Genomic DNA, 16309 nt, shown 5'->3' with positions numbered 1-16309 from the left:
CCCCGGTTCCAAAAACATGAATGTTAGGTTAACAGGATTTTGAAGCTGCACATTACTGTGTGTGGGAGTGAGAATGTGTTGGATTGTCATGTGTGTCTCTGTTCCACTGTGATGCGATGGCAACCTGCTGTAGCCTGTACCTTTGGCCCCCTGCATTAACCTGTGAGGATAAGCAGGTTTAGTGGATGGATGAATTTTAATTTTTTTGACAGAACAAGTGACAGATTCAAATTAGTCTCATATTAAAATGCAAGTGTTTTACAGTAGAGTGATCAGTGATCATTTCAGTGAAGGGTGAGGTGATGATCAGCTATGGAAACTCTTGTTCTCTTTCCTGCTGTCGCTGTTTGGCTGTACTGCCTATCTAAATAAGAAAGATTGTGGATGTTCGCTTCTGCTATAGTGTGAATTCCTCTGTGGGTAATAATGCAGAATAAGGTATATTTGTTCCGATTCACCATATTGGACGTTCTAAGTATTTCAGAGGGGTCTGAAGTATTTATGGGTCAGCTATTTTGCTAATCGGTTCCACTGCAGTTACTTTATTTTTGAAATGGCTTCACATTGAGCTTTCTCACCACATTCAGGCCCAAAGAGTGGGACAAACTGACCTCCCTTTGTCTCAAAGTCATCCTTAAACTCCTCCCTTTCAATAGTAATCACAATCCTTTTAGCACATCTGATCTCTCACTATCATTCTAGATGACCTTAGAGCGCCGCATGATGAAACTCAAAAACCTGAGCTGCAGGGCTGATAAAAACTGGGCCCCAAATGTTTACAACAGGGCGAGCGGCACAGAACCGTAATGTTCCACACCAAGGTGAACGGCTCCTGGGTGGGGGTCACAAACACTCTTATCCCGACTGAGGGGGAAGCTCTAATCAACACCACAAAGTGTTGAGCGCTGCAGGTTAAACTGCCTCCAAACCACCTCCATCCCTCTCACACTTTGATCAGAGCGCTTTTATCTCTGTTGATTCATGGGCCGATAAGTTGGAGAGCTTCTCTCTGTTGCTTTCCCCCCCTCTCACTCAATACCTTATTGGATTCGTGTCAAGGTTTCCATCCCTACAGCATATTAACGCTTGTGGATCTTCTGAACATGAAGCAGATAGTGCTTCAATCAGCAGCCTTTTCTTTGTCATTTCAGAGGCCCCTACCAGCACTCTGCAATTATTGCTATTTTCAAAGCTGTCAAAGTAAACATCTGAATTTGATCCAGAAAGGAATAAATCAAAAGAAAGCTTTTGCTCTTCAATCCATCTATGTATGTTTATGCTCTGCCGGGAAATACCGCAGGCAGAAATTTGCTGGAATTTCTAATATTGGGAGCTTCTTTCCTATTATATAAATGTAAATGTAGCTTTGGACAAACAACTTTATTGAACAAACATCGTCGTGAAGACCTAAGCATTTCAGTTTCAGTGGAATGGTTTAGATGGCTGGATATACTGATCTAGAATGCCCTAGTCAAGCTGCAGAGTCAAATCTTTTTATAAATCTATGGCAAGACTGAAAATCTATTTTTACAGATGCTCTCTGTCTAATCGGACTGAGGTTGAGCTGATTTACCACATAAAATCAGAGATGTGCCATTTGTCTCCACATCATACAGTAGCAGGATCTCTGTTACTGAGTTGCCCAAAACACAGAGATTAATACTCACCAAAAGTCAAGTTTTAAGACTAAACTTAAAAATCTTGTGCTAACATACCATTGAATAAACGGCTGTCTAAATAATGTTTATCTACATTTGTATGAAAAATTATGAAAAAGTCTGGTTTGATATAATCCTGCTGCAAATGCAGAAGGAACATTAGGATTCCAGACTCATGCAGGGACACAAACAAATGAGAGCAGCAAGAAGCTCTCCATTTAAAAAAGCTGTTGTTTTTTTTGTTTGTTTTGTTTTGTTTTTTGTTTTTTAATAAAACACTCTCCAGAATTCATAGGAACAGATGATGCAGTTTTGTTTCTAAAGGATTCTCTGAGAACCTGAGGTAATTAAAGAACAAAAATTGCTACATCAATTTTTGATCATGACACAGTACACAAGAAATTATGTAGCTCCCTTTAGAATGAGAATCTAATTGGAGCGAGACAAAGGCAGAATGGAGAGGGACATCAGACTAACGGAGATACAAAGGAACAAAGGTCCAAAGATGACTGGTGAGAAAATCATTTACCATAAAAGATTCTCTAAGCTAACAAGAAAACGGCCAATGTGAAATTATTTGGATACACTTAAGTGACAGGTAATAAAAACAGACATCTAGTGGAGGAACCTGGCCCTGCACGGGGTTTTTATTCCCTTCAGTCGGTTATTGATGAGTGCAGCACTTTCCATCTTTCTGAGAAATATTTGCATCCCAGTTAAATGGAGACAAAGAACAGAGGGCAGCAGAATCTATGGACCAAGAAACAACCAACTGAATCACAAATAGGAAGAAGGAACCGCATTAATAAAAAATATACAGCTTCCACAATCTGGTCAAAAATTAGCTATGTTTCAAAATATAAAACTTTTGTCAGTGTCAAATTAAGTATAAAAATTTGCAGATTCTTCAAAATACAATTACTGCATATTATTGTTATGTTCCTCATAAAAATTCCAAAAATATAAAAACCAAAACAATGATGTGTATAATTATAGAGAATGGCATTTATCACAAGTCCAAAAAAAGCATTTTTTAACAAGTTTTAGTAAATGCAGTAAATGTAAATATGTTAGTAAATGTTTTTCGACAAGTCAAGAAGAAAATAAAATCCTGCAAAATACAACATTTTTGTTGCCTGTCAATAGGTTTATTTTTCTTACTTATCAAATTCCAGGCATATCTAAACTTCCAGACTGTGTGTCCTCCTGCATCCCAAAAAACATTCAATTAAATAATCAAATAAAAAAAAATCAAATCAAATTCTATGTGATATAGACATTTAATAATTCATGACTATACTGCATTCCCAGCCCAGGGTCTTTCTGCTTGGAGTTTGCATGTTCTCCCTGTGCATGCGTGGGTGCTCTCCAGGTACTCCGGCTTCCTCCCACAGTTCAAAAACATGACTGTCAGGTAAATTGGTCTCTCTAGGTGTGAGAGTGTGTGTGCATGGTTGTTTGTCCTGTCTGTCTTTGTGTTGCACTGCGAAATAGGCACCAGCACCCCTGCTGATCCCACTAGGAACAAGGGTGTACAGAAAATGGATGGATGTACTGCAGTGTTTACTGTAAAGATAGTCCTGCCTCACATCATGACACATGATACTTCTGAGCCTTACATTTTTAAGACTCCCTGCTTTAATATGAGGGATAAAAACTTGCCCATATTTTGATTTCATAAGCTATTTAAGGAGCTTACAGTTAGAAATAATGTGTAAGGGACACTACAACTGGAAGGAGAGGAGAGGGGTGGACTGGATGGACACAAGGTGAAGGAGGATTGGACTAACATTGCAGCAATTCTTTCTAAGTTTTATTTTTTGCTTGCTAATTTGAAGGAAACAAAAACTGTGGATTTCTCTGAGTGAATTGTTTGGGTTGAAAAAGTGGGGAAGCACTTACTCCACCTGCTGCACCATTCAGACACACTTTTACTTCAGGAAAATCTCTAGTTTTTAGTTATCATGGAGACTCAGGATGCAGACTGGTGTAGTTACCAAGGAGTCACACAGATTAGTTACTGTTCCTCAGGCATCAGGAGAAATGGTGGGTGGTGCTCAGCTATCAGGATCTGGTTGATCTGAAGGAAGTCACTACTTCATCAATATCCTCCAGATAATTGATTTATTACATATTTTGTATACATATAAAATGAGAAATTAATTCTTCACTTGTTCTACAAGGATATCTACTGAATAGAATTTGTAATAGCTTGTGTTTGTTCTGTCTGCTAAATGTGGATGTCCTGCAGTCAGATAGAATGAAGTGGAGGTAAACCAACAGGAAGTGGAGGTAAACCAGAGCTGGTGTCTGTCTTGCTCCCATGCAGTTAAATCCAAACATCTTCATGTATTGTGGCTGCGGTCTGTCATGTTACAGAACAGGAAGACAGCTTTCCCCCCTCGGATTCTTCACATTCTTCTTCAGCAGTGAGTCCCATTTATAGCAAATGGTCAAGCTAATTCCCATGCTACCGACTTCTACAAAAGGTCTGTTTCACTGCAGAAGTCCCCTCAGGAACAGCAACACAGACTACACAGTCCAAATCATTTCAGGGAATTGTCCAATGCTCTGTGAGTATTCATGTCTGTTTGCCAAGAAATATAAAGACATTGGTGGGAAGGGAAGAAATTAGAAAGCAGAATGGTCCAATCAGAAGTCCTGGAAAACATGCCGTCTTTCTTACATGTTCCAGTTTGAGTTCATTTAACTCAAGTTATTAATTCAACTTATCCCAAGCAATTCCAGAGACATTTAAAGAATTGCATTCATATTTCAGCAATCCAAATAGAGGAAAAAAAAACGAACAAACAAAACATCTGTTTTACCTTAATGTAAATGTAATAGATACTGGTGATGACGAGGTTCAGCTTCGCCACTTCCTGCCACTTATTATTTTTTCATCCATGCATTTTGTATTCATATTATTAAGCCATATTGTCAGTTTTATTAGAAGTTCAGCATGTTCATAAACTGTGGACATTAACTGTAATAATGATGCTGTTATCTTAAGTGTAAATCAATTAAATTGTATGTCATTGTCTAAAAACTTTGTGCTGTTCTCCATCTGAGCTCACAGAGTGATGGTGAATCTAGATGAGCAGATTATAACCTATAATCCACCCTAAACTTTTCTGTCTTTTTATATTGGGAGATCATATTTAGTGGAGTTCCAAAGGTGCAATTCATTCCAGTCGACCAGGTAAGGCAGAAATGTCCCCCTGGTGGCCATAAACTGATGCATCGTCAGAACCAACGTGAATTTATTTTTTTGGGAAAATTACCAAAAGTGTGAAGGCACAAAAAGCAAGCCGGCAATATAACCAGCATTCTGTGGAGTTTTTTGCATGTGTGAGGTCTGTCTATAGAACAAACACAACAAGAAAACAATATTAATTTGTCATTATAAATGCAGCCCAGCATGCATGTATGTACAATGATATTCATGAAATCAGCTAATTATTATATATATTTATTCCAGTAACTCCATCACTTGGTAAAACGTTGTGTAGGTTAATTACAGACAGACTAATGTTTTCAAGTCTTTTTTTGTTTTTCTGATTATGGCTAATAAAACCTGGAATATAAAAAAAATAATATTATATCAAACCAAAAACAAAACATACAACAAAAAATCATAGAGATATGTGTACTTACTGAAAAATATGATTCATGTCTGATTAAAGATTATTTTCAAAAAGGTATTTTTAATCTCGTATTTAATCACCGTATGATCATGTTTCTTTGAGGGGAAAAAAATATATACATAATAACGCATGCAGATGTAATAACTGCCTCATATTCAAATGAAACAAAATGCATCATCAGTCCAAGTCAGGCAAAGAGGAAAAACACAAAAGGAGGCAGAACTAGAACGTGTTCCTGAGAATGAAACCCTGAAGCAGTTCTGTGTTGCTCGATGGCTCCAGGTTTCAGCTGAACAGTTTTACATCTGCATCTGCCTAACAGAACAAATAAAGGAACCACACAGTAGCAACACATTGCATGCAACCTCAACACAAAGACTGCTGCCGTCTTATCACTTATTCATCAGGCAGCGTCCCTGCAGACCATGAACTGGAAGAGTTCCAAAGATGAGAAGCCATGTGTCTGTTGAGGAGCAGGGGCAGCACTTCAGGAAGCCGTCTGCAGCAACCCAGCAATGCTGCGCTGTACCTAAACACAAGCCAGGCATGAATACCTTGGAAGCACAAACATGGCATCCCAGCAGCCTGAGAGCCACTGACTGCCTCATCAAGAAGCTGACTATCACATTGGAGATGAGGCAGAATGTGGGAGAAATCAATCCAGGCCTGCAACGTCAGACCAGCTCAGGCTTGCTGGCTCAGTAAGAATCAGGAAAAACTGAGACTGGAGCAATTTTCCTTATTTTCACACAAAACAGAAGAATTGAACTGTATTGTTGTAAAACAACACACACACCAAGCAGCTTTTAGATTAGATTTTTTTCCATCAGGAAAAAATTTAAATGCAGCAAAAAACAAAACAAACAAACAATTTATTTATGAAAGGTTTTGGCGCAAGGATGAGGTGATTTTTTTTTTTGGACCATATCAATATTATTTGATCAACCAGATGTTCCCACTGGCGCAAACCATGAAAAGCAGTAGGAGGATTATGGCACAGCATGTTTGTTAATGACTCATGACATTAACAATTTCTTTCATGTGTGATTTTAATTTCCATCCATCCATTTTCTTCCGCTTTATCAAGGGTCGCGGGGATAGCAGCTTCAGAAGGGAAGGGTTTCTTATAACGGAAACACCACAATTGCTATATTGTGTTTTTGTTTTAGCTTAGCGGAATAATGGCAGTTTTGAGCACATATGTAATGGAAATACAGCTAATGTGAGCAGGAGAATATTCCAAAAAGATCCTGAGCTAATTTAATTGTTTGAAACAGAACAAGCAGGGAAAACTCAGGCGTTCCCATGAAGGAAACTAATGCAATACATTTCCATCTGAATCCTGAGAGCAGAGCCAGTCTGGTTTGGTGTCTCACTTGGCAGGCCAAAGCAGTCTTGTGATGGTGACTGACCCAGAGGGATGTCTCTGAGATGAGAGCTGAATATATTACACACCATATGCACCAAGTTCCCACAGGATCCACAGGGACCTGAGAAAAATCAACCGCACTGCAGTCCTTCATGACAACATCTGGCCAATGAGACCTTGAAAAATCATTTCAGGCAAACACGTCGCTAAAGCCCAGCCCTGAAACCAATGGCACTCACTCCACAAACTCATACGATTTCAACCTACCTCATCAAAGCCACTGTCTTCCTTCTTGAAAGCTGCAAGGAAAAACAGAGAAAACACAAATTAGATACTAACTGGACTGACAGCAGAATCAGCTTAAAAAGCATAAAAAAGTATAAACACACATTAGTAAGACATCACATTCCTGATAACAAAATGGACTGCTATTTCACACATGTGTTATATCTGAAACCTGTTATGTACATTCAGGGTAAAAAATTACACCAAAGCTTTGTTCCCTCTATGTGACATTAAATCAGACAAAACATTTCCTGTTTTAGGTGAGTTAGAAATACTAACTGTGCTTCTATTTCTGACTGTAGGAATAATTATTTTTATATAATGAACTGGTTCATTTTTTATTTTAGAAGTTCATATACATTTCCTTGTGTTGATTTGAGCGCGATGTGAAGAGATTTTGATAAACAGAGACAATACCCGTATGCCAAACATATTCCACGTTTTTCATCCTCTCAGTTCAAGCCTGAATAAAGGAGACGTTCACCGTCTCAGATCGCTGTACTCTGACCAGACTAGCCCGACCCAACACTTCTACACAAGAGCATAAGATTTTTGTTTCTAGCTGCCTTTATTCACTAGTAGCTGAACAGAAGAAAGGGAAGACATCCAGTAAATAAGCTAGGGAGAGGATTCTAACCTGGGATGTCTGTGTTGTTTTTTAGCAATTTTTTACAATTATCTATCCATCCATCCATTTTCTTCCGCTTATCAGGGGTTGGCTTGCGGGGGTAGCAGCTTCAGATGGGAGGCCCAGACTTCCCTCTCCCCAGCTATTTGTTCCAGCTCTTCTGGAATCCCAAGGCGTTCCCAGGCCAGCCGAGAAACATAGTCTCTCCAGCTTGTCCTGGGTCTTCCCCGGGACCTCCTCCTGGTGGGACGTGCCCGGAACACCTCACCAGCGAGGCGTCCAGGAGGCATCCTAACCAGATGCCCGAGCCACCTCAACTGACTCCTCTCAATGTGAAGGAGCAGCGATTCTACTCTGAGTCCCTCCTGGATGACCAAGCTTCTCATCCTATCTCGTAGGGAGCGCCCAGACACCCTGCGGAGAAAACCCATTTCGGCCACTTGTATCTGTATCCTCCCTGTATCCACCTTTCATGACATTTATGGTCAGTCATGACCATAAATGAGGATGGGAACGTAGATTGACCGTTAAATCGAGAGCTCTGCTTTTTGTCTCAGCTCTAATTGTGATTTTTTTTACAATGAATCCTTCTGTATTTATTTACAACCACCCATATGTTTGTAAAAGTCAAGATGCTTTTTGACTTTGGATTGCAGACTAACCTTAAAATGTGAGTTATGTTAGAGTTATTATGGAGCTCCTACAGCCAATGGCCTTATTAACAGACACTGTTGGACTCCAGTGATCATTATGCAGAGAATCACCGAGGTGTTTTTTCTTCAGATCCCTAGTTTGCCAATTTAGCAGAAGCAGGAGAGTTAGAACGTCCTTAATCACATCTCAGCATCCTGGAGGTGGAGCTTCACTCGGATCCTGTAGTCACTGAACAGCTGCTGGGGTTAATAGCCTTGCTCAAGGGCACAATGCCGACAGTAATGAGGGAAGAAAAACCTCTGTTAAACCTTCAGTGCTCTGACTGATTACAGTATATTGGTCTAATTTTCATCAAAGCTTTATTACTTATGTTTCCCAGGCAGATAGTTGAGTATCAGAATCCATTAAAAAAGGCCGGTGAATAAATGAGATGTTGCTCTGAAACACAATCTGATTCTATCAGTGAGTTTGTTTGCTCTCCTAATAGTATCTGGTAGATCTGAATAGATTTTTGTTTAAATAAATAAAATCTTCATTTAAAATTAATCTTAGAGCTCATTATTAATAATAAAATCTGTTTGATTATCTGAATCACTTAAGAATAAGTAATGGTGCATTCACAGCACTTTCATTGAACTCCAGTCCGTTTTCCTAGAAAATTCAGTTTGTTTGGAGAGGAGTGAATGTGGACCAGAGAAAGTGAACTCTGGTCCACCTAGAGTAGGTCCATCGGCTCGGTCTCGGCAAACTCTGGTGAGGTTTGAATGCTTATGTGAATGCCAAGAAGACAGGAGACTGCTTCAAAAGCAGAAAGTGGACAACTGCACAGAGCATTCTGGGTAAATACAACTAAAACAAACTCGCAAGACTAGCACTAGCAGGAGAAGTGGCTTCTGGTTTTCTCCTAAAGACAAAATAGAATTCCTGCAAACTCTAAAATCTGACTCCACTACATTTTTGTCAATGTGTGATATTTAGTCTATTACTAAAGCAGATGGGCTGGACTGTTGCTGGCCCAGAAACTCCTCCTGCCAGGATTCCAGCTGACAGCTCAGAAAGTGAGAGAAAGTCATCTCCCTGTCAGGGCACCTCAGAACATCCATGATGCTTAAAACAACATTCTCCCCTTTCCCTTCATTAAGTAGATGAAGGGAGGCTGCTGCAGTTAAAACATCCACCTTGCATTTTGCTGTACAGAGCTTCAGTTCAGTGATCGGTACCGGCCGGTCCACTGGGACCAGTCAGATCAGCCATGTAACAAACACATAAACAATACGGCTCGCATTCTTTGTTAAAGCATCCGTGGAGAGGAGGAAGCGGCCGATCGATGCTCAGACGTGTTGATCTAGATGGGAGGAAAGATAACCAATAAGAGCCGTGCATCAGCACACAGAAAAAGTCAATGCCAATCTTTCTTTCTTTTGCAACATTGACCCAGACTCACTCCTGTTCATTTCTGATCTTAGAGGCTGTATACGTCCTCCAGGAAGACACAGTCTTATCCTTGTAAGGAAATATCAGATCTGATGTTCCTTTTTTCAGGTTGCATCGCTGATATTAAAGCAACCTCCACATTTGTCTTTGTCCTCACAATTTAAGGAGAATGACTGCTGGCAGAGAGGAGAGACGGGTCTGAGTGTGACTGCTTAAGAAAACACACAACAGGCCAAGAACAAACAAATTACGAGCAAACCTTCATAAATATTGCACCAGCTCTTCGTCAACTCAGCAAAATCAAAAACATTTGCTGCTCTTAATCTGCAGCAAGTTCCGATTTATCGAAAGAAACACCGGCCTTGTTCCAGTCACGACGCAAACACGCCATCAGTCCTGATCCATGATGGATCCCTTTGTTTCTGTTTCTCCTGGTGCTTTACTGCCCAGCTTCCTCTTAGGGGCAGTTTTCTCTCACATGAAACAGTGACTTTTGCCCTTTTGGGCCCCTGTGATTTGCTGAAGATCTGCTCCTTGTAGGCAAGACTTCTGCTATTTGCACATACCATTTCAACAAGCAATGATGTATTATTTCAACCAATAAAACCCTGTGGGTTTAATGAAAGGTATGATTATTACCTGCTTAAAGGTTATGTTCAAAAGTTACTTTTAATCTGATAAAAGAGCCTCATCATAATGGATATTCTAATTTATTGCTGTGTGCTTTTTCAAAAAAATATCTTCCTTATTACATCATTGTTTCCAGAAAAAACGTCTTCAGTCATACAAACAAAAAGCCAAAAAATGCTGAAGTAACTTTTAGCCCTGTCTGGAGTGACGCAAGAAAGTTACAGAAAAATGCTCAAGACAAAGAAGAAAGACTGATGCATACACAAAAAATATGGCTGGAATATCGGACTTGTTTTTGTTCATTATCTTTGGGCATCTAAATAAAATTCCATCAAATTAAAACTGATCATAGAGAGATGGGTTGGGTTCATTTACTGTGGAAAATTTGCAAAGCAACCATTCAAGAAAATAGAAAAACTGTAACAGGGTTGACAGAAAAACTCAAAATGGTCCCTGACATTAACATTTTGGCCGGTGTCAGTATCTGATATTAATGTTGCTGTTGTGATTGAAAACCCATATTATGTATAGTGGTATAGTATAAATATTTCACTGCCCTATTGACACATTGAAAAAAAAAAAAAAAACACGACCACTGCTGGCTTCTTCACTGCTTCTATGCTTCACTAAACTACCAACAATCCTTTGCTGCATCATTATCAATGTCACATAACCAACCAAAGAAACAACAAGTTGGAAATAAATATCAGTTGTTAATATCAGCCCAGTTTTATTTATCAAACCGATACCGATGTTAGTGCCAATATATTGTTCATTCCCACTTCTTACATTACTACATTTCTGTGTATTCTTTGACTATGGTCAGTGCCACCTGGTAGTGCTCAGTTCTGGGCATTCACTAACTGGAAAATTATTAGGTTTTTGAGTTTCCAGCCAGCCGGTCATTCTGAGATACTAAGCAAGCTGAAAATGATCCAATTTCAGACACCAGAAGGAGCAGAAACCTTATTTATTTTGTTTTTACTGCATAAAAATGCTGAACAAAGCAAACACCTAAAACAACTGCATTTAGTAAAAGCAATGGAACTCCTGAAAAGCAAGAGGAGTTTGTAGAACACTAGATTCAACATATTTTCACTCTTTTAAAAAGATCAGATTTTAATAATCTTGTAGTTTTCTGATCATGCAAGGCATATTAAAGTAAATCAGAACACTGTTACATTAAATACACACAGCAGCTGTTTCTATTTGGATCTGTGAAAGAGTATGTCTTTGAGGAGACGTGGATCTCCACTAATGTGTGAGAAAATCAATGACCCATTTAAAAAACAGGAGGTGGTTTAAAGAAGGATTGGAAGGGATTTGCATATTTCACCCCAAATTAAATCATTGAAGGAATTTCAAAGTGTCATCAGACAAACCCAACCTGGACCCTTGATGACCCTCCTCTGTCTGTTCTGCAACAAGAATCGCCTCCAATCAGTTCCCAGACAAGATCTACGGTAGTTTGAGTTCTTTTATTCTTTCAGTTTCTTAAAATAGTTTAAAATAAGATATGGCTGTCAGTGAAAAAAAAGGGGCACAGCAAAAACATGTAAACTACAGAAAAATCAGAAATACTAACTTGTTTACTTTCGGCTCCCTTATCCAAAGCAATACTTTTTAGGGCTGAGATGATTAACTGGGATGAATCAATTATTGAACTAATTTAGTACATTTGTTGAAAAGACATCACACTCAGGGCAGGATTCAAGTCAAAACTGTATTAATATATACATTTTTAATCAAGATAAAAAAAAATTTAAAACTTCTTTTTCTGTAAATCAGAACTCTTTAAATGGCAGTTTTAGCTTCTACTGGTTCAAATTCTGTGAAAAAAAAGAGAAAAGAATGAAAAAAAGTCCCATTAAGCCCCTTCAGCTGTACAATAATGAATCTGTTAATCCCAAATCCTTTATTTCATATGATCATATTTGAAATAAAGGATTAAATTTTACCCAATAAAATGTTTATTTCCTGCGACAGACTGGCGACCTGTCCACGGTAAACCCCGCCTCTCGCCCGGAACGTAGCTGGAGATAGGCACCAGGAACCCTCCCGACCCCATTAGGGTGAAGGGTGAACAGAAAATGAATGGATGGATGGATGAAAAATGTTTATTTCATTATTTAAAACAGATATTGAATTATTGGTTTATTTTCATCTTTTAATTTAAGGTTTATCTGCAGAAGGAGCCCATTTTAAAAATTGTCATCAGAATAATCCATAGAGTAACTGATCACTAAAATAATCATTAGTTTATAATATCATTACCATTGCGATGTTTTGACAAAACAAGCACTAAATACTAACAAATCTAAATTCTATAATTTTGAAAAGCAACAAATGAGGCAACCAGTTCATTAATAATACCAATAATAATAATTATTATAATAATAGAAGATTCAGACTGAATTGTTTTAATACCAAATATTTAAATATAATTTTAAAACATAGTAGCTCAACCAATGTACCAAATAAATAGCAAATACATAAAAACTTACATCTATAAGAGTGAATATGAGATTTTATTCTCCAATAAAAAAAGAGAATATCATCTGTTGTAATGTGGGCAAAACAGTTCTTAAAAATCTTGGTACTCCCTTTCAAAAAGGACCCCAACTGAAACTGTCATTCTTTTGGGTTTGTCAACAGAATCTAAGTGCAACAGCTTGAAGGATTTTATTTGTGTTTCCAGTGACAGAAAGAAACATATTCCTGTTGGAAAGAAGTTTTTGAAAATTTTTTCTATGTCAATGTCTCTGGAAACACTGAACCTGCAACTATCTTTATTACTTTTATTATTACTGATCAATGAAGTGATCAGTAATAATAGTCTGGGCTCAGACCTGCTGGGTTAGAGCAGAACCAGATTGGACTCTCGGATGATCACTTTCTCACATGAGACACTGTGGTTTTCTGTTCCCCAAAGCGACTGCCGGAAGTAGGTTAAACAGATTAGAGTAAAATGTAAAATCTGAATAGTGTCATGGGGATATTTAGAGCGTTACTAGGACTAGAAACCATGGAGACTGTGTTAAAAGCTAAGCTGAGAGCAGAGATCCCCTCTGCTGTTGCTTCTGGAGGCATTTCACAACCATTCTGGTTCTGGCCCAAAAGTGCTGATGGAAAAAACGGTGGAGGGGGGAAAAGTCCCGTTACTCACCGATACTTCTGAAACTCTCCGACAAAGTTCTCCTCAACTTTTTCATCTTGCCTATCTTCTCAGCGGGCTGGGAGGCCGGCATCAGGTCGCACATTTCGGGACCAAGGCAGCGGGGCGGCTGCGGTTTGGAGCGGGGAAACAGTTGCTGATGTTCGACTGTGCAAAAGCAGCTGCGGCGCGCTGCGGAGCTCTGCAAAACGGAGCCTTAGCGGCTCAGAACCTCTCTCATCAACTAGTGAGGCTGGGCTTTTCTTTTTTCAAATATACAACTACATTTCTAAGAAGAAGGAGAAAGAGAGACAAAGAAAAAAGTCTCCAGAGTCTGGAGGCTCCGAAGCGCTTGTTCTGGGTTGAGCTCCTGGAAAAGCCTCCTCTCCAGATTTCACTTCTTTCCCCTCTCTCTGTGTCCCAGTCGCTGCCAGCTTCGCCGCAATCTAGATGTCATATTTTTTGGGGGTGGATGGAGAGGGGGAATTTTCTCTCTCTCTCTCTCTCTCTCTTTCTCCTTCTCTTTCTCTTTCCAGGACCCCGCCCTAGATGCGGGGATTGGAGGAGTCCCACGAAGATGAGGGCTTCGGTTTGTCCCAGGGACCGCCCGTCAGAAAGCGGCGCCGCCCCGCAATGTGTTGCAGGAGGAGGACTGGACCAGGTTACTGCCCTTTACTGGACTGGGTCATTTTACACACAATCTAACACATCCCAGATTGTTTTTATTGCTTCTTGATATTATTCTGCATTTTCTCCTCCGTCCACTGCTGCTGAAGCAGATCATGCCCACAATAACATTATGTTTCCCTGTCAGGACTTCCAGTGGAGTGGATGGATTAAAAAGAGCAGAGCGAGCAGTCCAGAGCCCGCATCAATAATATAAAGCTGCAGTCCAGAACAGGAGCTCCTGTCATGTCTTTGTGTGAGCTCCCATCTCTAAACTGATTGTGCACGCGTGTGTGGGTGTGTGTGTGCGTGTGTGTGCTGCAGTCAAACACGGCAGCGGTGCAGCTCAGTTGGATGTGCATCCCAACATGTCTCAGTTGAAGACTGTGAGGAATGCAAGCGGCTTTTTAATGACTTCCACTGCAGCTCGGGGAGAATGGAGACATTTACGTCGCTTTATTAGTCTGAATTGCTCCTTAGTTTTGTAGCTGTTAATTAGGCGGCTACAGGATGTACAGCAACAGCACATCTGCATTCTGAAACATAATGAAGGCACAACTCTATGCTTTTGTTGGTGTCTCTTTATCATACTTTAGCTTATTGTAGTTTATGGCTAGTTGAATCAGTCTTAAGTAAATATATATCAATATATATTTACCAAATATCGATATATATTTGTGGTCATGACCTCATGGTCATGACCACAAGGTGCAGAGATCCCATGGCTGCAAAACCAGTCTGAATGATGAGCTCTCCACCACCGTGCTTTACAATTGGTGTGGTGATGTTTGAGCCAATATGCAATTAGTTTTTCTTACAATTCAGTTCTGTTTACTTATTTAGTGCCTATTCACAACAAATGTCATTTGGAGGTAGCCTACTTTACAAGACAGTCAGCTCAATTCAGTCAGAGATACATTCCATCCTAGTTACCAAACAGTGCTGTAATGAGAACTAGGCAGGGAATAATGCACAGGAATTGTTCAACTTTATACAAAATATTTCTTTATTTATACTACTTAAAATCTTGTTAAGAGGAACCACAAAAAACAGACATCCAAGACTAACTGGAACTGCAGACCACTGCAACTCAGAGGAACCGCTGCACAGTCGCCACCGGGCCCTCTGACCAGTAACCACCAGCATCATATAAAATGGGTGAAGTGTTCTGACCAAACAGAAACATGGTTCAAACGAGAAACCCATTGGTTACAAGATGAACTCCTACCACCATCACCACTGCCCCATAATTACCAGATTATCAAACTTGTCCCATAAAAACATTCAACTGATACAAACAAAACAGTTGACATTTTATAAAGGACACTTAGCTGCTGACAAGAACCACCAAACTGCAGGGTCTGGATACAGGAAACCCCCTTGGTTGGATGGACACACCCCTGGCTTCAGGATGCTCTCTTAAAGACAGAAGCACTCTGGTTACACTGTGGTTCGAACTGTGACTCCAACTGTATAACACACCTTGATCAGATCTAGAACATGTAACCCTCAGCCCCTAACTGTCTTTGAGAAGCAAACAGCCTCTCCTTTCATAGGAACAGCTCCCTACTTAACTTTCTTCAAAGCCAGCAGCGCTGGTCAATAAAACAGCAGCCTCTCTCCTAGTGCTCAGCCAAGCAACAGCAGAACTAAGAAATGGACCATCCTCACTATTCACCTGTTCCCTTTTATCTCTTTCCCCACAACCGAGTACAATGACCTTGACATCTACACTACATTTTGGTAGACAGTGGTACTTGCGCCTTAAGTTGGTTTGCCAATCACCAATAAAACTAAAAAGAAAAAGAGTTCATTCACTACTCATCAACCAACAGGCTTTTCTGTTCATCACAGTACATGAAGCTTAGTTTATTATTTAAAGTAGTTTAAACAGTTTTCTGTCTAAGGAAACCCAGCAGATTGCATGGAGTCATTGACTTGTAGCATTCACTCCTCCTGGATGACAACATAGCAACAATAGACAATCACTTGTGTCATCATTGATTTTACAGCAATAGTAATCCACTGGCTGTTATTTCATCTGTGGATTAGACATCAAATTGGAACTCTTGCATTGCTTGAACCAAAATAGTTTGGACCAATTCAGCTGTGGTTCCATAAAGCTAACTGGTGAAAGTCATACCCAAGAGTTAGCGCTGTTCACTAGGTGGGATGGTACTGTGC

At 39.7% G+C, this 16309-nt stretch overlaps 1 protein-coding gene across 2 annotated transcripts in view; it reads right to left on the bottom strand.

The window, feature by feature from the left end:
* The window catches only part of cdk14 (cyclin-dependent kinase 14), a 162054-nt gene extending 148139 nt beyond the window's left edge, over positions 1-13915 (bottom strand). The window contains exons 1-2 of one of the 2 annotated variants that reach the window (XM_044117729.1): positions 13472-13915; positions 6942-6973 (exon numbers count right to left, since the gene is read on the bottom strand). In XM_044117729.1, coding sequence (XP_043973664.1) covers positions 6942-6973; positions 13472-13565 — 126 coding nt within the window. In that variant the 5' untranslated portion in view covers positions 13566-13915. The remainder of the gene's footprint in view (positions 1-6941; positions 6974-13471) is intronic. The other variant, XM_044117727.1, reaches the window with a different exon arrangement.
* Positions 13916-16309: the final 2394 nt, after the last annotated feature.

Source organism: Gambusia affinis, linkage group LG05 (assembly GCF_019740435.1).
Source record: "Gambusia affinis linkage group LG05, SWU_Gaff_1.0, whole genome shotgun sequence".
Lineage (NCBI taxonomy): Eukaryota > Metazoa > Chordata > Actinopteri > Cyprinodontiformes > Poeciliidae > Gambusia > Gambusia affinis.
Note: the sequence above shows the minus strand (reverse complement) of the source record. Positions and strands in the feature narration are given on the sequence as shown.